Below are 23,077 nucleotides of genomic sequence, written 5' to 3'. Positions count from 1 at the left end.
TTTTTTTTTGGACCCTCCAAATCTGTTGAACATTTAAATTTCAGCTGGTCTCCTGTCAGCTGTGAGGAGCACACAGCTGGTTGGTTTCTAACTGCACAAATGTACACTCATTTTTTTAAAGACCTTGGCCAAGGTCAGCAGAAGGCATTTTGTGATTGCATTGACTCAAAGCTTAGATTTACTGTAGAGTTTTGTTTTTTTTTTTTGCTTTTTTTTAGACTTGTTAAATACCCTTGTGACATTTTATGGCAGGAATGTAGTACAAAAATATTTGTTATTCCAACACATCCATTTAAAGTAGAAAAGCCTCACAGAAAAAAGGTCCAACTTATGATTATATGAGCAACATAAACTGTTCTAAAAATCTTTGATGAAGAGCAGCTTAAAGTCACAGGTATGACTATTTCTGTGTCATTTTTGTTCACGGTTTATTTTATGAACCTCAAAAGAAACATGCTCGTCTGGTCATTGTTTTAAATTTTGAAGAGATCAGGATGTTGTCTGCACCCCCTTTTAGCTCACATGCAGTACTCTTTGTTAGTGCTCAGAAATTGTGGGATTTTCATATTGCCTTCGTCTGCGTATACTTTGTTTAATGTTTGTTGTCATCTTTAGGGTCTAAGACTCCTTGGCGTTTGTCTCCTATCACAGCTACAGTCACTAAAATAGGCTCTTGATCAGTTTGCGTAGAAACAGTGCTTTAGTTCTATGCCTTTCCTCACATTTTTACCGGTATGATGGTAGTTATAATAATTTTATTAAAAAGGACAGATACACTCTAGAGGATCAGTGTGATTAGTTATAGACAGTAGTCATCGACACACGGAATAACACAGCCTTTATAACACAGGCCCGGTGTTCTCACTGCTTCCTGTTAGCAGATAATGTTTCTGTTGTTCTGTTATTCAGATGAGATTAATCGAAACAGCTGCATGATTGACGTTAATTTGACATGAAGTTTGCCTCTGTGATGACTCACATTTTTGTCAGAAATGAGATCAAGTCAAACATTTTACTTTGTCACAGTTTCCACTGGGTCACAAAGTGTCAAAATCCTGTCATCCTGATCTTAATTGTCTCCAGACGTCCGTCGCCGTAGCTTAGAGACCAGTAGCAGTCTCTCCCCTGGCATTTTAATAGCAGATATGAATCACGTGCTGTCATGGTCCACGAGGAGAGTGTTTCCTGGACCATCACCTTCTCTCCTGTCAGTGACTGAGTCCCCATCACAGCTGGGTCCCATACTGCTCAAGGCAGAGGACTCTGCCTGCCCCCCAGTTTGTGTTTATCGATGGGTCAGTCCTACCTGCAACCTCCTCTGTGTGTGTGTGTATGTGTGTGTGTGTGTGCGTGTGTGTGTGTATTTTAAAGTGTAGGACATAGGAAGTTCCTGAGGCTTTTTTTTTTTTTTTAATGGAAAGGGCTAAAGTAAGGCTTTACCTGCTGCTCCATTCTGTGTGTATATGTGGCCTGCGTGTGCCGCTCTCTGGCTGAATGTTCTGGAACCTTCTCTATGTGTGGCTGTCACTGTGACAATGTTTGTGCTCATCTCTGCCCTGTAGGCTACTTGCCACTCCCTTCTGAATAAAGCCACAGTTAAAGAAAAAAAGGAAAACAAAAAATCAGTAAGTTCAGAGCATTTTTCCCCTAGCCACCATTTGTTGGTTTTTATTGACTGTCTAAAGCAACTAAGCCTTTTTTTTGCTTTCATTATTGTTATTTATTTTGACTTGTTTTGGTTGTTTGATCAAGTGCTTCTTTATTTTCTGTTTGTTTGTTTGTTTGTTTGTTTGTATTTTTGTTGCTGAGACATTCATGTTTAAGTCTGTGCTGAGTATGTTCTTAAAAATCACAGTACTAACCTCCAAGTTTCCATTTTTATTCTATTAACACTCCAACCCGACCAAAGTAAAAAACAACAGCAGCTCCATTCTGCTTCATCAGCCATTCTGTCTGCGGGGACTGGTTTGGATTGGGCTGTGGGATGGATGATAAGCTAGGGGACTGGTTTGGATTGGGCTGTGGGATGGATGATAAGCTAGGGGACTGGTTTGGATTGGGCTGTGGGATGGATGATAAGCTAGGGGACTGGTTTGGATTGGGCTGTGGGATGGATGATAAGCTAGGGGACTGGTTTGGATTGGGCTGTGGGATGGATGATAAGGTAGGGGACTGGTTTAGATTGGGCCGTGGGATGGATGATAAGGTAGGGGACTGGTTTGGATTGGGCCATGGATGGGTTGTAGACCAGGGGACTGGTTTGGATTGGGCCATGGATGGGTGGTAGACCAGGGGACTGGTTTGGATTGGGCCATGGGATGGGTTCTATTCTCTTAAAGGTCAGAGGGCGTGGTGTTGGCAGTGTTGTGTGTTAGCTGTTACGGATATGACTCCAATCAGGTGCATGCTGTACCTTTGCTTCCCCTTAACCTGCATTAACAGTTTCCATTGTTTTTTTGTTTTTTTTTTAATTATGTTTTTTAATCATCCATAATTTTGCTGGGTGCTGGACAGAAAAAATGCTTGATCATCTTAGACATGGAAATGTTTGAGTCTAAATGTTCTTCCCTGGGACCTTTTCACTCCTCCTGTCTGAATGTTTCTCCTGAACAACTTTGGTTTAGTTTAACAAGTACATCTCATTCCTTTCACTTTTACCAACACTCTAGTCAAAATAAAGAACAGGAACCTAACATTACATCCATTTTTATTGTGTGTGTGTGTGTATCTATGATTTGTGTTAGAAGGGCAGTTTTATGTTTTAGAAGGGCAGTTTTCATTTGACCATGTAGAATTTAATTGAGGATATTGCGAATTGTAGTGCTGTGTCGTCCAGTTTCTGTGCCCCAAATAAAACATCGATATCTTTGGCCAGCTCATTCTTCGAGCTGTAGTGCTTGGCTGATTCCCAGGGTTTTCCGTGCTGCTGGAGAGAATTGCCTAAATGACCCAGTGCTCTGCATGAGTGGGAGATTTTCAGTCTTAGTGTCTCAGTTTGAATGCAATTATATTTCACCATTCTGTCATTTAACTTCACATTTAATTAACTCTAAAGTTTAGACTTAACTTTCCTACTGCTGCATGTCGTTACCCTACACACAAGCACACACACTGACACTCATGTTCATTCTCTTTACCTTTTGTTACTCAGCGGTTTTTTTTTTTTTTTTTTGCCTTGGGACATGGATGTCTGGACTTCTGTTGTGGATTTTTAAAATGCCTGCATGCATGAAAACATGGCTTTTTAGACTTTTTCCTGTTTTAAGCCAATCTTAACAGCTTTCTACTTCCATCTCTTTATACCAGTTGTCTAAGATTGTGGAAGATTTCTTGCGGTTCAGTTAATCTGTTGACACATCCTATAACAGCCACAAAAGGACTCATCTATGCTGTGAAAAAAGTGTGAAGTATCATGTCTGTGTGCCAGTTGTGTGTGAACTTTAGGAGCTCTAAAACATAGCATAATATAACACAGGACAACATAACATATTTATATAAATATCTTTAATCTATTGCAGTGCACATCAGGATCAAACAGGCCAGATTCATAGCATAAGGAGAGGGAGACAGAGCAGTGGACAGTAGGTAGCAGAAAGACTGACCTGCTGCAAATTGATTTGGGCCTGTGGGGAGGATTCATGTGTGCTTGGCTTGACCGACAACGTCGGTCGTGTTTTCCCCCTTTTAAAACCGTGGTTTTGGTTCCCATGGCAACGTGTACAAATTGTTGGATAGTCATGCAAAGGGGTGTAGCTGACATAAGATGACCTGCATTAGGAGGTCATTGAAGTTATTAGCTATTAACACTGTAGCAGCCAGACATGCTAGTGTATAGCTTTGTCAGTCAGTGGGTCATTGATTTCAGACTGAATTCAATAAGCTGATTAATTACTTACATTAACAGTAGAGCAAGCAATTAACGTCCACAAGAGGGGAGTTGAACAGTTTTTTTTTGCTTTTCACGATGTCAGGTCAACTATTACCAAATGCCTCACACAGCTGTCGAAATGTTTTTTTTGTTCAGTACTTAGTTTCTGTACTTTGTGACAACATATACGTGACGTGCCCACTTCAGAGAGGCCAGACCCACGCAGTTGTAGTGTGTAGTGATGTTGTATTAATGGGAGGTTGAAATAGTGTTTGCGTTATCTTTGCTGACTGGGAATCCAGTTTGTCTGGCTCACAAGAGCTCTTAGAGTTTACAGAACAAATCATTGCTATTTATCTGTTCTGTTAATTAACAAAACAAAGTATTTCTATTAGTTGCAGAAGCAGTGGCATTTCAAAAGCTTTGCTTTGTATTTAAAGTAAACTGAATGCTGTCATCGACTCAGTTCATTCTAGTTATGAGGTCATTTGGGGGGAAAAAAGTGACAGATTCCTCTATACAGAATTCAGGTCATTAGTGTGTCTGGCTGTGGTTTATTTTCATTAAGACCTTCTGCTGCACTCTGTGAATGAGTGCGCGCGCACGTGCGTGCGTGTGTGCATGTGTGTATGTGTGCGCGCGCGCGTGTGTGTTGGATATGCTCCCGTTGAACTGATTGATGTGATATTTAGACTGCTTATATATCACAGTTTGTGCACTAACTTGCCTCATCTTTTTAAAGCAAGTTGTGCGGCTGACCACCGCTCCTCCTCTTCCTCTCCTCATCCCTCACCTCTTCTTCCTCTCCTCTCCTCTCACGGCTTTGTCTCATCCTGTGTCATCCTGAGGGCATTTTCAACTCTTTTGGTTGGCTGTTTGTGATTACTTTTTCTCCTCAACTTTTATTTTCTCTAAAAAAGGCTCCGTATTCTTTATGTCATACTCTGCTCTGTATGCCACCATATGAATCATATATTGAGTCTGATCCAAGGAGAGCTTACGTATTTAAAATAGAAGTGATATTTTTATGTCTTGAGTAGTGAATAAAATTGCATTCTGAGGTAACCTCTCTTTCTTTCTCTCTCTCTCTCTCTCTCTCTCTCTCTCTCTCTCTGGCTGCTCCCATTTTTCCCTCTTTCTCTCTGTCCGACTCTCCTCATGTTCCACCCCAATTCCCCTTAATCCCCAAACCACCCACCACCTTCTGTTGTTCCTACGCTCTGTCCTCATTCTGCTCCCCTTTTCCGTGGTCTTTGTTGCATCTCCTCCCCTGTTCCCCGATCATGCCCTGTCTGCACAGGTGGTCAGTCAACGCTTTCCTCAGAACAGCATTGGCGCCGTGGGCAGCGCCATGTTTCTTCGGTTCATCAACCCGGCCATCGTCTCTCCGTACGAGGCCGGCATCCTGGACAAGAAGCCCCCGCCCCGGATAGAGAGGGGCCTCAAACTCATGTCCAAGGTATGAACACGGCAAATGCTGAGTGGGTGTTTATCGTGAGAGCTACCTGAGGTTTTATGGCTTTAACTGGGACTCGCAGTACAGAGGCTGCAGTTTTCTAAGTTCAGCTGAGTTTGGAATGAACCTTGAGCTTGCTGAGTGAGATTGGTCGACAGTTTCACATCCTGCTCTTGGACGGAAAACATTACAGATGTTACTTTCTCATCAGCTAGCATGTACTAGTACTCTGTGACTCATTGTCTTGATATATCTGATTTCTTTGTCTTCATCTTAATCTTCATCTTCTTCATTTCTTTTTTTTTGTCTTCAACAAAAGTGCAATGCTTATGTCTGAAAAGCCACATGCTTATGTCTGATTTCATGTCATTTAAGTTTGATACACGTTTGTTTAAATTTTCAGTGTGACTTGAGTTGATGTCTAACTTTGCTCTAAATACTCTGGTGTCTTGTAATGCTTCTCAGATCCTCCAGAGCATCGCCAACCATGTCCTCTTCACCAAAGAAGAACACATGAGACCTTTCAATGATTTTGTCAAAAGCAACTTTGATGCAGCAAGAAGGTATGTTTGGGGGGGTCTGAGTGTTGTTCCCGTTAAAACGACCACATGTCGTCTAAACAGGCCATGCTGCTTAGTTTTGATGAAACTGAGGGGAAGGCCAGGGTAGAAGAGGAAGAGAAACTTGGTAGAGATTTGGATAAAACTGACTGATAGTACAGTCAGTGGGACTCTTGAGAATTTTGAAGTAAACAAGAATAAAAAAAAAAGATTTACAGCTTTAATTTTAATTTTAGCTCATCATGTTTTTATAAGTTTTATTTATCAAATCCATTCATTTCAGTTTAACTGGTTGGTTGACTAATGATAGGTTTGTATAGTATGCGGTATATGTAACTGGTCCATCACTAAGTCTTAGTGAAAACAAACTGAGTCTCTTATCAGAGGAAAGTCTTACTCATTAAAACCTCAAAACAGTCTTTGGTCTGTACTCCTTGGGGACTGTCTGTGTGGTTAGAGCTATGTCTGTTGGTTAAATGAACTGGTATTGAGTTGTCAGTGTTTGTTTGTTTGTTTGTATCATACCCATGTAGGTTTTTCCTGGACATAGCCTCTGACTCCCCTCCCAGTGATTCGGTCAACCACAGTCTCTCCTTCATCAGTGATGGTAACGTGCTTGCTCTGCACCGCCTCCTGTGGAACAACCAGGAGAGAATCGGCCAATATCTGTCCAGCAACAGGTAGGCCAACCAAGCACAACACAGCCACCCACACTGTTCTAAAACACCCAGTCAGAAATAAACAGGAATGGCTTTCTAGTCCGCCAGCAAAATGTACTGGGTTCCAAAAATAATAAAAAACCAATCCATTCTTCTTATAGATTAAAATGTGAGTTGCGAGAACATCTAAACGTAGGAGATATTCTTAGATTGTTTTCATTGCCCTCCTCAGGGACCATAAAGCTGTGGGGAGACGACCCTTCGATAAGATGGCGACCCTCCTTGCCTACCTGGGCCCCCCTGAGCACAAGCCTGTGGCCGACACCCACTGGTCAAGCCTCAACCTCACCAGCTCCAAATTTGAAGAGTTCATGACCAGGTACTGTACCCGTACTCGCTCTACTGTGGTCTGTTATCACAAGCCGGGGGAACACGGTCTTATTGTGTGCACACGATAACAAAGACTAGCAGTGTCAAGTTTTTCAGTTCTGTCATTTTCATAAAAGTTTTAAATTTAAAGTGGTTCTTTGAAACAGAGAGTAAGGGAGAATAAACTTTATAGAGAAAAGAACAAATGGTGTTCTCAGTCTCTATTTTTTTTTCCTATTTGGAGAACATATTTATAGTAGCACAGGGAAAAAAGCTAGATAAACGTGTTGTTTTTAAAGTATGTGATATCTGAAGCGTGGCAGTAGCAGTTGTAGGCTGCACCTAACAGTGGTTATCTTATTCCTTTAGGCACCAAGTCCATGAGAAGGAGGAATTCAAAGCACTCAAAACGCTCAACATCTTTTATCAGGCTGGGACCTCCAAGAATGGCTATCCTGTTTTCTACTACATCGCTCGCAGGTAAAGAAAAAGAAAACCCTTATGAATTCTGAATTCTTGGAAAGGTTTTATTCATAAAGGCTGATTTATACTTCTGTGTAGGCTCTACGTGGAGCCTACACCCCCCTGTGAGCATTTACACTTCTGCGTTGATGTGTCTGCGTTGCTCTGTAGTGAAACCTTCAAAACGCTAGTTTGCGGTGGGATTTCTATGCCACTGTGTTGATTTCCTCGTGCATTACAAATGATGGAGTAATGTTGAATAAAAAGTTGGAATTCAGTCCTTGCACAGCAATATTTGTAAAACAAATTTTGCGTTTAAAAGAAGGACTAGTTTCTAAACTTTGGCGGACAAACAAACGGAGCTCTCAAAATAACGAGCGTTCAGTTCACCGTTTTGCCGAAAATTTTCAATCGTGACTGAAACTGAGTGAATCATTTTGGAGTTGGAGCTAATAAATGTTGAACAACAGTTACTTTTACTGAAATGACTGCAACACAGACAAGAGAGAAGACATCCGAGGAGATGGTGTGTACGAACATTGAACCGGTTGAGCAGAAGGAGGGTGATGCTACCAAGCGGACCAATCACAGTTGTTGTGGTCTGCTTCGACGCACGTCGCAGCCATGCGTAGTTACATTTCTAGGGAAGTGTGCGTCAGGCTACAGCGTAGGGTACACGGCTGTACAGAGCCTACGCCGTACCTACAGCATAGATTCGACGCAGACGTATAAATTGGCCTGTAGAAGTCACTAAAGAAGGTTGTAAAGCAGTTCCTGTAATCTGTAGATGAATAAGCAATGGAATTGTAGCTGCCCGCTGGGTCGGCACGTATTGCACACCTGTCTGGCCAAGAAAGGGTCTCCTCTCTCTGTGGTCCTTCTCAAGATTTCTCCCATTTTCCCATTTCCCTTTTGGGTTTTTGGGGAGTTTTTTCTTGCCCGCCATGAGGATTAAGTCAGGGGGTGCCGTCCTGTTTTGATTTTGACTGTTGTGGCCTGTAAAGCCCTTTTGAGACTGTAAACAGTGATATTGAGCTCTGAATAAACTTGAAACTTGAATTAGGTGGTTTTTTCCACAGCACACAAACATTGACTGTTCTCTGGAAATATAGATGAATCTTCTGCTAAAAGTGAATCAACCATTTTTGATGTGCACATTTGTTGGAGTGATATTTTAGTACATTGGTCTGTGGGGATATTTCTGTTTTGTTTTCTTTTTTGAATCCCAGCAGTACATACCATCCTAGAGTTACAGCTTGAGGATGATGATGCTTGTGCCTCTGTATTAAATGTGCGTTTCTGGAGGATGAGTCAGGAGTTTTGATGATTTTTAGGATTTTTCACATTTGATTTTGAGTGGTGTCTGTGGACACTATATGGACCAGCTCCCCCAGTACTACCGGTCCCTCACTGGGGCATGCGTGTATTCTTAATGCCCGAAGCTGAAGATGTGTCATTAACAGTCGCTAACTGTCATCCACTGACGGAAGCTAGACTGTGTGCATGACAGAAACCAGACTGTGATTGTAAAAGCTATTTTTTGATTGAGGTCAGTCATTTTAGGTCAGACGTGGAAATACTGAAAGAATACAGACATACAAAGGCATTTGTATGGTCTGCAGAATTCTGCCTGTTTACTGTAGAGTTGGATGCATATCACCATGAGAAACACAAGCACTTAAATTGTTTGCCGGTGTGCAGGTACGGTATGCAGGTACAGTGTTGACATATGTCATTACCTAATCCCAGACTTTATTCTGTGACGCTAGAATGATTAGCTAGAGCGATTAAAAATTCAGAGACTCTCTCTCAGGCTGCTTATTGGCTGTCCATCATAGTCACTGATTTAAACCATTCTCCTCTGAAGACTACACAGTAGGATGTACTCAGAGCAGAGAGGCTGGTTTCTGAAGTGTTGTGAGTGTTACGGTGGAGTTCTGTTTGCTTGGTACCTCCATTTCAAATGCTGGTTGAAATGAGGAGCTGGAAAATGTGTGTAGTGGAGCGTATTGTGGTAGTTGATAGTCCCTCTCCTGTGTGATCTCCAGTGACAGAATTATAGTGGTATTAAAAGGCACAGTTGACCTTAATGTGTTCAAGGAGAATACACAGATAAACACACTCAGCGTCAGAAAAGGTAGACAGCTTTGATTGTGCTTTCAAGAGCATGTATTGTGAATGTAAACATTCCTCTTTTACCATAATCCCTGGTACTGGTGACAGTTTGCATGTAACATACCACTAAAATAGAGCTTCATTTAAAGTTCATTTGTCATCTTTTAAATACAGCATGTAGCAACTGCACATATGTTCAGCATGGAGATCACATTTAGTTTTACTGATTGCACCAATACGACAGCAGAATTTTAAGAGTTCATCTAATGGCCTGTTTCTGACTCAGTTGTTAGTCCGTTAACAGATTCTTTTTAAAATACTGAAAGAATGGAAGCATTTGCAGTAGCTGTGAAGATACTGGTGTCATTGCTTTGGAAACATTGAGTTCTAGAATTGGGAAGTCCTCTGATTGTGACATCACCACGAAAGCACAGGATGGGCTCACTTCACCATGTAAACAGGTCATGTGATTGCCATGCAAGAGTTCATATGTTTACTTTTTGTGTGTGTGTGTGTGTGTGTGTGTGTGCATATTTACTGCCTAGCCTCTGATACATATAGCAGCTGCTTCTTGTTGAATCAGTGTTGTTTTTTTTAGTGTCTATCTCAATAGTAGTTCTGATAGTGATTAGTTAATAGTTCTCTCTTTGTATTGATCTGAAACTGCCAGAAGGGAACAGCCTTTGTACCAAGGAAAACCCAAATGTGCTGTTCCGGGCTCATTGCGCAGTTCTGAGGGTGCCAAGACTTTCACGATTCTGTTAGGTTAGGGAGAGAGGAGAGATGTGGGACTTGCATGCGGAGGTCACTCACCTGAACCTCCCCTTTCACTCAGTCAGTCACTGTACCATCCAGTGGATCGGATGGCTACCTCTTGACAGATCTCCACGGGACAGCCCAGCAGCCTGTTAACTGCACTGCCACCTCCCCCACCCCATGTGCCCAATATATCACAGCCCTTTAGCTCTAGTGACGGTGGGAGGCAAACACAAATCACAGCTTTCAGCCTTTACTCCTGTGTCTGGAGGGAAGTGCTTGGCCTCTCCCTGTCTGAGGAGTAGATATCACTTCTGTCTCTACCCCAATGGGTTTTCTTATGTGCTACATCACCTCTGGTCATTCTGTCCTTGTTTACTGTGGTCTGGCAAAACAACTGAGGGTTAGGTTTTACTGCACTGAAAATGGTATACCTGCTTTTTCCTCAGCAATTTAAACATAACAATCACAAGTGAATCCTTTTGGTCTGAATGTGTTTTTGTGGCATATATAATTTGAACTAACTGCACTCATCACTACATACATAATTACGTAACTACAGCAATTTTTCCAATTCAGCTTGTAGCTTATTAATTCTCTGAGTCATTTTATGTTCCTTTGACCATTAGGAGCAGTCCAGTGCCAAATGTGGGTATTGTATGTGAATGCGGAGATAAAGTCAACTTTTAGGACAGTGGTGGTAACAGTGACAATGGACTGTGTGTTGCTTTTGTATGTGTACACTGAATTCACTCATGGGCTGAATCAGAACACACCTGAACACAGTCTAAATGTTTCATTTTTTTTATGCAATATAAATCATAAAATGCAGCAGTCTCTGTCGACAGACAAGCATAATGCAAGAATGAACATTCATAATTTGTTTGTGTACGACTCTATTCTCTGTAGTGTTCCTGTATATGATTCTACAGCACTTTTTTTGCATATACGACATTGTACAGTAGTCATGTTCCAGCTACATTCTTGTTGAAGGTCATTTGTTGGAAGCAGATACATTGACAACAGTTATGTAGGCAGTAAGGTCAAACAATCTGTGAGGAGAAAATTAAAATCCAAGAGCTGTGGTTTGTTTGTTTTTTTTTTACTTTCCTTGTATCATATTGAGTTCATTTTTTGTTTGTTTTGTTTCAGTCCCCAAGAATTGTGGGTGTGTGTAGTTCAGTTTCAAGAGTCCTGCTCGATCAGAAGGCTTCGATCAGTATCACTGTCGCTGAAATTGTCAAGGCAACGTTTTGGGTGCTTAGCGAAAACAGTCTATTGCTTGTGCTGCGAGCCCTTCCTGGTATTGCTTTCTTGGCACTCCCTTGCATTCGGACAGTTGTGCTTGTCTGTGTGGAAAGACTGTGTGGAGTGGAAACCATAGATGTTGCATCCTTGGCCAATGCCTGCTCAGCAGCGCTGAGCTCATACATGCCGCTCTGGTTGTATGGCAGGTTGAGCTGGGCGGAGTTTGTCAGGTACCCCGACGTGACTGCCTGCATGGGGGGCCGGCGTAGGTCCACGTTACGGGTGTCGGCGCCCAGTGGCGGCTCCGTGTACGAGGCGGAACGCCAGGTGCCCCCTGTCGAGGTCAGGTGGGCTTCCCCGCAGGTTGCCCGGGTGTAGCAGGGGCATCCCAGGACACGGGCAGGTGTCCTCTTGGCCCAGGTCAGTAGATGGGTAATGTTCTCCTCATCCTCGCATGCCCAGGGGTTGTCCCCCAGTGTGAGGAGCTGGAGCCTCTCTAACTTGCTGAAAACCCCTTTGCTCAGAGCTGTGAACCTGTTGGCATGGAGGTAAAAGCGCTCCAACCTCGACAGGCGGTCCAAAGAACCAGGCAGGATCTGCAGCAGGAAGTTGTGGGAGAGGTCCACGACTTCCAGGTTGTGGGGCATGTTGGTGGGTACCGTCCAGAACTTGTTGTGGCTCACGTTGAGAGCCCGAAGACTTGGCATCGTGTTGTTGATGAAGACCACGCGCTCCAGCTGGTTGGCGGAAAGGTCGAGCGTCTGCAGGTTCCAGTGGTACGCCGTGTCATTTTTCTGCAGCTGTCGGATGCGGTTGGTGGAGGCGTGCACGTTCCAGAGGGCGCGGGGCAGGTCGGTGGGCAGGTGGTGGAGATGGTTGTGCGAGATGTCCAATGTGCGCAAATGGCCGAAGTGGCTGAGGAGACCATCCAGGTTCTGCAGCCGGTTGTGGGACAGGTTCAGGGAGTGTATGTTGTGCTGAAGGCCGTCGGGCAGTAGACTCAGGCCTCGGAATGAACAGTCCACCGTTCTGTGTCCCGGGCTGCAGGAGCACATTGACGGACAGACAGCCAGCGCACGGAGTTCCAGCAGGATTAGCAGGACAGACAGACCGGACAGGGTGGAGGAAGGCATGGTATAGGCTCTCCTTTGGTAGAGGAAAAAAAAGAAAAATGCTTAAAAACCAGGCATTTCACAGGTTCCTTCATTCGATTCACCATGAACATCATCCTTGACATTTTTTTGTATGAACAGGTTTTAACCCCATTCAACCCAGGTTTGACCTCACACGATCTCTATGTGTAGATATAACCTCGCATGAGTACTGGTCTGGAAACATTGACCCAGGCTCATGCTTAGCAGTTCTAAGTTTTCTAGAGAGTTCTTTAATGAAAGACGTTACAAGTTAAAACGTTAGACTCTTTTTTGTTGTGTGTTCCCTCTTCACCCATTATGTTAATTTCCTTTCCAGAAACATTGACCCTGATAGCCTGGCTCTGAACTCATTAAATGTGGTGTAATATACAGACTGTTATATAGAGCAGAGGGGCATCTATCCTGACGTATTTGTTTTGAAACGTGATATGGTTGCTTTAGAGTTCCATGCTGGCTTGCCCTGGTGATATGGCCTGTGGGATTCCACACAGTCATCCATTTCAAAAATCGTCTTGCTCCTTTCGAAAGTTCTCTGGTGTATTTCATTGTGCTTAGGTTACCTCACTATCCCGCAGCACATGAGAAGAGAACAGTATCCTGCATTCCTCTACCCATCAAGCCCATGGGCCAGATCGAAGTGTGTTATGTTTTATTGCGGAGCACTGGAGAGCCATATAGTCTCCATCACACTGCTCTCTATCTGGCTCATTGACTGCCCTGTGCAATCTCATCTCAACCATCTGCTCAAAACACCAGCAACCAGCCACACTAACAGACACTCTATAAACGTTAACATAACTACCATTTTAAGTGATGAATTCCCCCAGTTTTTGCATAGCTGCTTGATGTCCGACGCCAAACATTATAAATTTACAATTTGCCCCTCGATACAAATTGAAGAAATCGATTACTCTGACCTAAACCCTGGTTTTTGAAAAATCAGGTTATCACAAAGATGTCAACAAGGCATTCCTGAAAAATACTCCCGTTTCCTCGATTATGTGTTAGATTCATCTGCTCCGGCTACCGTTCGGGTAGCGTTGGAATAGTTGAGGAATGTGAGCTAACAGAGCTCCACAGTGCGTGTAGTCTTGTCAGTCTGCCCCGGCATTTGAGTTCCTGCCAGGAGAGACTGTGCCTGACCACTGCAGTGAGTGGGGTGGAATTCATTTAGCCTGGTTACCAGCACCCGCCTCCCATCTCCTCCTGCCGTTTCCCCTGCACCCTCGGTAGACTCGGACTCAGAGGGGCATCTGGGGACAGCACAGAAGAGCAAACCTGCACGTCTTGCAATACGTTCCGTGTTCTAGTCATGACAGAACAACAGTGTTATTCTGAGGTTCCGGAAAGTTCCTGCAAGTTCTAAATACAACATGAGTATTGCATTGCCTCAAATTTAAATGCCCGATGGCTAATACCAGGCTAAGATGTCGAGAGAGGTTCTGATAAAAGGGTACTTGGAACATGAGTTACAAAATTAGTAATTTTCTGGCTCTGTCATTTGGAGGCTATACGTTGTGCAAGTCATCCCGTCCAGAGGGGAACAGTCCAGAGAAAATAAAGGGAGATGTACATGATAGACAAAATACAGTGAACATGCAGGTAAAGGGTATGCATAGTCATTTTGCCTCCAGCTCCAGTATGACAAATGAATGTGTCCATGCTGCAGTCTCCTTAAACCCCATCGTATGCTCCTCCATTTGTGTGTGCGTTTGTATGTGTGTATTTCTGTGAATTTGCATATGTGTGTATGTGCTCGCTGGTCGAAATGTTTGGTGTTTTAAAAATCCCCCGCCCCCCCCCCATGCCCTAATGTACTTACCTGGTCTGTTCCATCACCTTGCAGGCATCCCCCCTCTCTCTCACTCTCCCTCTCTCTCTCACCTACTCTCTCTCTCTCTCTCTCTCTCTCTCTCTCTCTCTCTCTCTCTCTCTCTCTCTCTCTCTGTCGTCTTCCTGCTGTGCACTCTCCTTTAGTAGAGCGGCAGAGGTTGGTTTCAGGTGCTCTCTTTATTTCTCTATCCTCTTTTTTTTTTTTACTGCTTCTGCGTGGCAGTTTGGTCCTCCCTCCCCCTCCAACCTGCTATCTTTCTCTCTTTCTCGCTCGCTCTCTCTCTCTCTCTCTTTCTCCTCTCCCTCTCTCATGCGCGGACGTGCTCTCTCGCTCTCTCTCTCTCTCTCTCTCTCTCTCTCTCCTTTCCCTCTTCTGCCCAGCTGGGCTATCCTCCCGTCACATCCATGTTTCTGCTCCTGATTGCACAAGGCTCTGCCACAGCATGCTGCCGGTTCACATTAGTAGGGTCTGAACTATCCTGAGAGCTTGGAAAACGAAGAGAATGAGGGGGGGATTGAGAGAGAGGGAGGGGGAGAGAGAATGAGTGAGTGAGTGAGCAAGAGAGAGAGAGCGAGCGAGCGAGTGAGAGGGAGCAGTGATGAAACGCAGTATGAAGACGGCCCATTCTGCAGAAGTTTGGGGGGGGGGGTGCTGACTCTTATTTTTTATATTCAAGATCTGCACACTCGACGAAAGCATCTCTCGTTCTCTCTTTCCCTCTTGCTCTTGCAGTCTGTCTCACACACTCTCTCTCTTGCACATGTTTTCTCCTTTGGCTACTGACACACATTTTTCTTACCCAGTTACAAAGCAGGTTTTCTACATATACTGTTCATGTATGTTGGACTGTAGCTGTGAATGGACATGAGCTGCACTAATGCAGCTGACAGTAGCTCCCAGTGTGACATGGTTCTGGAACTCTCTCTCTCTCGACAGTCAGTCTCATTCAGGAAGCCTTCTGCAGCATTTTCTTTTACTTTTCTCCCCTTTTCTTCCACACTGGCTCAGGTCTGATGAACCGTGATCTGGGAAGGACATGACACTCTCAGTGGAGGTGAGAGTAACACGAGATTTCACACTGCTCGTTTTTTGTTTGTTTGTTTGTTTGGGTTTTTTGTAGCAATGCTGCTGTAATATAACATGCCTGGAGGAGAGTGCAGTTCACCTGACTTAGTGTTACTGTAGTGTGACCCTGGTTGACTTAGCCAATCACATTCACCCGTATCCTGGTCACAGTAAGGTAGTGTGAGACAGCTGGGCTTTTGTAGAGCTTAGATGAAGGATACAACTCTGGCCTCTCTGACGACACCAAACTGGAAGCCTTCCACAGGGGCCAGTCCTGATGGCTTCATTTATTTATTCAGTTGTTTATTTATTTTTATTTTTTACCCGTACTGCGGTTGAGATTAGAAAAGAGATTGTAGGGCACTTGTCACAAATCTAGTTTCAGCACCAGGTGTTTATTGCGGGTTTGTGTTCATGTTTGCCTTTGTTTAACTCTCGGTAGAGACTCAGAGCAGACAAATAAGACTCTGATTGGTTGTGGCTGTATGTTGGTGAAGACTGTGGGTTTGGTACGGTTCCCTGCAGGGTAATCCCAGAGGTTTCCCCCTTTGTGCGCTGATAGAGTTTACCTGATTGAATCAGTCAATAGAGATTATGGCACTGAGTGATCATACTGCAGAGGGAGGAGAGATCTGTTTTTTTATTTTTATTTTTTAATGAAGCAAACATTCACAAAGTTGGTGTTTGGCTGGTGGTGAATAAGCCAATGACGTGTTTTTCTCGCACACTTGAATTTGGCTGTATCAGCAAAGCTGTTGATTTAGTGATGAGTTAAAAAATTTGTGTAGCCTGCGCTGATCCAGTGGTGATGCAGAGTGGCAAGGGTGGGTCAAAACCTCCTAAACTGGTTGTCCACCCAATGCTGTAGGATCCAACCATGATGTATCTCTGTCAGCTTGAAAATCGGTCACAACCCATCCACATCCATGTGTCTAGAATGTCAATGCTAAGGTGTTGTCATGTCCACTGCTGTGACTGATAACATCATGTTAAAAACAAACCAAAGTGAAAGTGACTTTATTATATTACATGACCCTGCCACAGTGTTGTCATAAACTTCAGTGTCTACAGGCTACCAGAGCTTAGCCTTGTCCTTCTCTGGCCCTTTCAGCATTTTAATTAACAAGTCACAATCAGTTAAGTCATCGTCACTGTTTCAGCAGGGTAGGTGATACACAGGCAAACTGACAGATGTTTTTTTTTTTTTTCCCCGTGTCATGTTGAAAACTGTGCAGTGACCCCCCTCAGACATCCTGAGGTTGTTATAATGGTTCTCAGCTGTGTCATAACTCTGTAGTTAACACTGTAGACTGTGCCGTATCTGTGATGTGTCAGTGGGGCAGTCAGCTACGACTGGATGTGAACTCTCATGAGGTAAGAACAGATACTGACTCAGTCAGGACCATGCTTTTGACTGAAGTGTTTGCAATGTTTCTGACTTATATCTGCACCCCTAAAATGGACACCGCAGCATAGACATAGTTTCTCTGACTAATTCTGATCCCTACCATGCCCAGAGTCTCTCTCTCACACTTACACTCACACTCACACACACACACACACACACACACACACACACACCCCTGCAGCCCACAGGTCTAGTCTGTCCTCTGTTGTAATGGGAATCTCTTTGACATCTGATTGATGTTGTAGAGACACACATAAGAGAAATGAGTAGTCTGTGGAGCCCTTGCCATCTGTAGAGCACAGGCGACTCTCCATCTCATCTCTGTCTGCCATACATTAGTCTTCTCTAAACCAGATCACACACTCTGGATTTGCTATTTTGTGGAGTCTTAATTGGAAGATAGGTGTCTTGTAATGGTGTGATTCTGCCACAAATATTGATAAAGTGATATCAGTCTATTTTAGGGTGGTTTAAATTTGAGTTTAATTTATGCTCAGTTCTCACGGTAGTTTCCTTGGTGGTATAGTAACTAAGTAAAAGTTAGATAAAGGGCAGCGTTTGGTTGGTAAGGCTTGAGTTTGGGGTTGAGACAGCCTCTGCCTCTCAGTCCTTCTGTCTGTTCCATTTTTCACACTCACACACAGCTTTCACATGAGCTTTCAGTTACTGAAGTAGAAGCAGTTTGTAAAAAAGTTAAGACTGCTTTAGCCAGTTTAAAAAACAACAACAACAAAACACACCCAGAGCACTCTGTGGCCTGCCCCTGTAGGTTACAGAAGACAAAAAACGACTCTTCTCTGCATTTCCCTCATATTCCCTAGTCATATTCCCCTGGGGGATGCAGGCATAGGGTAATGTTGTTTGAATTTTGAAGAGTGACTGATTTTTGTGTATTCATTGGTTATGTGATATGGAAGGAAAGAGAAAGAAAGAAAAGATAAACACTTGTCACCAGTGTGCTGGGACTCAGTGTGATCTTAGAGCTAGACATAAGGACAAACCTCGTTATCTCTCAGCCAGACTGGGGCTACTGGTGTTGGTGGTGTCAAGGTGGTTGGACTTACACAGATCTTCCAGCAGAGACCCCCACAGTTCTTAGGACAGGGGTCAGTAACCAGCAAGGGGCAGCAGTGAGGGGCCATGAATATAGCACTGCAGTGAAACTCCATGGCAACACGAATGAGAAGCTTGCAAACCTGCACAGCAATGCCTATCGGTGTTGCAAGAGCCAGTGAACTGGCACCAAAGAGCAATTGCATGGTCAGTTTCAGACAAATTGTTAAATGTGTCTGCAGTTTTTATTTCCTCAAAATTTCTACTCTTTTAAAAGAAAAAAAAAATTCTACAGTTTTCTGGTTTTAGCTGATGTCACTTTACTGTAGCAGTCTTTACTTAAAGAGGTTAACCTGTATGTCAGACTCTTTAGCATTGACAGATGAACGTCTGCCAAAAAATCTGTTGAACCTTACTAAGATCGCCTTCTTCGCATTTGTCAAGTAAGAGTGAGCAAGGTCTTAACTTTGTCGTAGAATAATAGTAAGAACCAAGATTTAAATGTATTTTTCTGTATATTAAAATCAGGATAGCTGAAAATAGTCTTGTGGTTTCCCTTGCAGATTGAACTCCTGTAAGACATTTCCTCTTTTACTTCTGCTGTGCGAGCCCTGTGTTGGCTACTTCTCTCATGGTATTTAGCGTTTCGACAAGCGTTTCGTAAGGCTTTATGCTTGAGAAAGCCGTAACCATGTTTTAACCAGAAGGACCCTCCTGCTCTTAAAACTCTCAAATGTGATATCTTTTGGAGGAGGTAGGCTATGAAACAGCGTGGCTTTGACATCTGAATGGCAGAGTTGGTGGCAGAGGGACGATAGCCTGTCCACCTGGTGTATGGTTTCTTCAATATCTTCTCAGAGAGTGGTACACGTTATTACATGCGCAGACTCTGGTCTTGTCTTTCACGGCATCCCTCTGTTCTACTGCAGAATCTCCAAATGACAAACCAAGAGACCTGTGAACAGTTTTTTCTTTAAATTTAACCTCCCCCTTTTTTCTATGTTTAATGGTCTTTTAGCACATTAGCACATTCGCATTGGCAAATGTCTCTTGCATTATATATGTTGAAGAATGAAACTTGGTAATTTCCTTGCCTTGCACTCTGTAGGTTTTATGTGCTTAAGGATCTCTCTCTCTCTCTCTCTCTCTCTCTCTCGTTCTCCCTTTCTCTTGTTCTCAATCTCTCACACTTAAAGAAGCACAGACACACATACACATACTTTCATATGACCACATGTGCGCAGACACAAGCCTGGCCACGGAAGTATTATGTCCATGTGCAAGAGGGATGGAGTTAACCTGATGAGAACTTTCTTAGTCTCCCTGAGTGTCAAATACGTGAACCTCTTCCACATCCTGTGGTTTGTGTGAAAAGTGAATAACAAGCCACAATGAAAGGTTGCTCTGTCTTAACAAACATGCTGAATGGTTATCTGGTGTTAGTGCAAAAGACAACGTGGGCTCCCATGCTATTTTTTCTATTGTGTTACCTTTTTGCATGACACAACCACTCGCTGAAAATGCACAGGTATCACAAATTTAACATCTTACTCTTTTATCGTAGAGGGAGAACAACAACTGCAACCACAAACAACTAGCTGGCAGTTGTTTATGCCTTTTTGAATTTTGGTTTTATTTATTTATTTACTTTTTTAATACATGGTACAGCGATTCTTTTTTTTTTTTTTTTAGTAACAGTTCAAAGAAACATAACTGAGGGGCTGCGACCAGAAATATTAGTCATAGTTCACACAGTAAAAAGGTCACAGGGAAGAACGTTCCATATGCCGTTTGTGCATGGAAAGAGTAACAGTATGAATCAGTGTCTCTCCCCGTGGTGCATGGTCTTTTCTGACAGGAAGCTGAACTGGGCTTTCTGTGTCACTAGGCTGAAGGTAATGGTGGGGCAGGGGGGGTGGTAACTGCATCATCTGAAGATGGCAAGGCTGTAGTTTTCTCATCAGAGGAAGACTCAAGGTTTACATCCACTAGTGGTGGTGCAGGTGGAATATCTGTGTTTGTTTCTTGGTTGTCTGTTTGGCTGATGTCCAGTTGGGCGGCTGAGGGTGATGAATTTGAGAGGTCACTTACTGGGGCTGTGGTGTCTGAAGTTGTCTCAGAAAGAGGAGGCACGTTATCTTTGCTCCCTTGGGTCTGAGTCTGGTCTTGCTCCACGCCTACAGACCCATTATTTGGTTGGACCTCCACTCGCACACCACTGCCAAATGTGCTGTTTGTGATATCCTCCATCAGGACCTCGTCATCCGTCTCCTTCAGAAGAGAGAGACGCTTGGAGAGGCGATGGGGAAGAAACCCTGTGATGGACACCCTTTTGGACTCCTGACGACAGAACGGCTTGTCCTCGCCTAGTTTCGGCAGGTTCGGCTGGATATTGCCGTCCAGGAATGGTGATGGGCCAGCCCAGTCAGGGTTTTCCAACATTCTCTTTTTCATCCGACGCTTTTTAAACAAGATCACCACAATTCCTATTAACATCAGTATCAAGGTTCCACCAATCAGAACAGCTACAATTGTACCATGTTGGGAAGAGCGATGAGGGTTCACAGACTTTTTTTTTGTGGTATGACTTTTTGATGGCATGAGTTGCTTGGTGGTTAGACTTGTCTTTGCTTCGGTGGTTGGGGAATTTCCTTTTGTAGTCATGTATTTGGTCTTTGTGGCCATGGTAGAAGCAGCAGTGAGTGCAGTAGAAGTGTTTGTTTGAGCCACAGAAACAGTTGATGGCATGAAGCTGCTTGTTGCAGAGCTGGACACAAGTTTGGGATGAGAGGTGACTGGAGCAGGGCTGACTGAGGGGGCTGTGGTGTTGTCTTTAACTGTTCCTTCTGATTTGATCTCAAATGGACTCGTGTTCATGCTGGTGTTGGGAGCAGCAGTTTTTGCTGAAATAAGAAATCCCTGTGTCCTGTTTTTTGGTGACTCAGTGGTGGCAGTGATGTTTGGTGTAAATTGTACCTTGGGGTAGGTTGTCATGCTCCGTGTCCTCGGGTCACCGTTTTGAGATTCAAACGTTGTAACTGGCTGGTGAGTGGACATATCTGCAGATGTTGTCTGTTTTGTGGGTCCATTTACCATATTGTTGGTAGTCGTAGAGTTCTTTTCCTCGTCTGCAATTTGCTGCCTCTCCACTGCTCTCACGTTGTTAGTGGGTTTGACTGTTGATGGGCTACCTTGAAGACTGTCTGGGTCTCTCTTTGTCCTGCCACTTAAGTAGTCCAGTGAGGACGGGTGTGTAGGCGATTCATTATTCTTTGTGCTTAACATATCTCTTGTGACTGGGCGAGTAGCAAAACTTCTTTTTGCAGTGTCTTGCACATTGTTGCTGGTGGGTTTGATTGCTGTTGGGCTGTCTTGAGTATACGCCAGGTCCCGTTTTGTTATTCTAATTGAAGGATCCAGGGACAACAACCGTGTGATTAGTCCTTGTGTGACTTGACGATTCGCATCAATCTGTTCTGCTTTATCTTGTACCTCTTGGGGTTTTGAGACGCTGTCGTTGGCAGGTTTGAGCAGAGTTGTAAGGTTTCTCTGCTCTAGTGCAGCTGACACTGGCGGCTTCTCTACCTTGTTCACAGTTGTGGGTCTGAGCCCACTGGTTGAGATTTGTATAGAAATATCTACACTCTCATTTGAGTCTGTCACATTGCCTTCCACTCTCCATGGCAACAGCAGCAAAAACAATATGAAACGACAATGTATAAACCTCATTCTGATCCTCCAAATGATTGTTAATCTTGACAACTCTGAAAAGTAGAGGAGACATTTTTGTACTTTGTGTGTGACTTAAATTCCCCTTAAAAGCCATTAATAGAAAGCTGATTTTACCTGCAACTAAATTATTGCAGACAAAGGAATATTTTAAAATGTTCCCTTATGTAGCTAGCCTAGTACAAATCCAAACTGCTCACAAAGTTTAGTATTTGGTCTGACACAGAAAAAAAAAATGACAGATCACTTGACTCACCAAAGTTTACAGCAGGATTACCCCTAAATCCCAGGCATTGCTCTCCCTGTTAAGTTTGACTTAATGAAAATGTAATTGAAGTGTATAAACCAGAGAACATCCATGCAAAACCCCTGTCACAGCCCTAATAAAAGCCTCCTTTGGAAGGGTGAGGTTGTAGACCGGTTAAACACGGAACCAGTTCTTGTTTCACATACAGGAAATAAGAGTTGTGAAACCAGCAAGGCGTTATTTTCTGTTTAGAGGAATATGTGAACAGTTAGTCTGAACAGTTAGTCTCACTCTCTATTTAGGACTAACAAGATCTTCTACATCCTGAGAATTAGAGCATGTATGTCTTTGAATTTGCCTCAATCAGAACATTACTTATTGAGCTAATTCTCAATTCCATGCTAGTTATTCATAAAGCAACATATTTCCATCGTATTCTACCGTTATTATTGTAGAATGTCACATCCCTAAAATCTGCACTATTTCTAGAGACTTTACTTTCAAAAAGTAAATTTGTTTTCTTAGGACAGAGAGGTTGTATCTCTCATTCAGAATATTGTTTGCATGTTGTTGAGAGAACAGCTAGCCTTCCTGTTCAGCCTCAACTTGGTGGAGCTGTGGTTAGTGGTTTGCCCCAATCCTTGCTTCCTTTGTAGTAGCAGTCCATAATGGTATCTTTGCTTTAGCTAACAAAAAGTAACAGTGTTTCTTGACACACAGAATTTCATGAGAAATCTTGACTATTAATATTTTATTCTATTATTCTACTGCTAGGCGTCCCCCTAGAACTGACCCGCTGGACCAACCCCTCCCTCCCCCTTAAGTGTTTTGTTTATTTAAAGCAGTTAAAAATTTACAGACACCCTGTCACCTGAGTGCTGACAGACAATATGACACATCTACATAGCTAACAGGCCTGATCACAGTGGTGGTGTATCTATTTAAGTCAAGTCAGTAATTTCATAATGAATCCTGTTACTATAATAACCTGTTACAATATTACATGTGAGCTTTACACTTTATCTGCTGTTACATAAAGAGACCAGCGTTATGGTTAACAATACATGACTGTTACAGTGAACTACAGTGTAACC

The 23,077-nt window shown here is 43.3% G+C and overlaps 1 protein-coding gene across 5 annotated transcripts in view; it reads left to right on the top strand.

The window, feature by feature from the left end:
• The window catches only part of nf1a (neurofibromin 1a), a 77,701-nt gene that overhangs the window by 31,062 nt on the left and 23,562 nt on the right, over nt 1–23,077 (top strand). For 4 of the 5 annotated variants that reach the window (XR_004025380.1, XM_030776292.1, XM_030776291.1 and 1 more), the window contains exons 30-34: nt 5,169–5,327; nt 5,790–5,887; nt 6,418–6,564; nt 6,776–6,922; nt 7,282–7,392. Coding sequence is in view for 4 of the 5 variants with exons in the window: in XM_030776292.1 (XP_030632152.1) it covers nt 5,169–5,327; nt 5,790–5,887; nt 6,418–6,564; nt 6,776–6,922; nt 7,282–7,392 (662 nt within the window). In the remaining variant the exon portion in view is untranslated. Of the gene's footprint in view, nt 1–1,562; nt 1,626–5,168; nt 5,328–5,789; nt 5,888–6,417; nt 6,565–6,775; nt 6,923–7,281; nt 7,393–23,077 lie in introns of all 5 variants that reach the window. The other variant, XM_030776290.1, reaches the window with a different exon arrangement.

This window comes from Chanos chanos, chromosome 6, assembly GCF_902362185.1.
Source record: "Chanos chanos chromosome 6, fChaCha1.1, whole genome shotgun sequence".
Lineage (NCBI taxonomy): Eukaryota > Metazoa > Chordata > Actinopteri > Gonorynchiformes > Chanidae > Chanos > Chanos chanos.
This window is presented reverse-complemented; position numbering and strand designations above follow the sequence as displayed.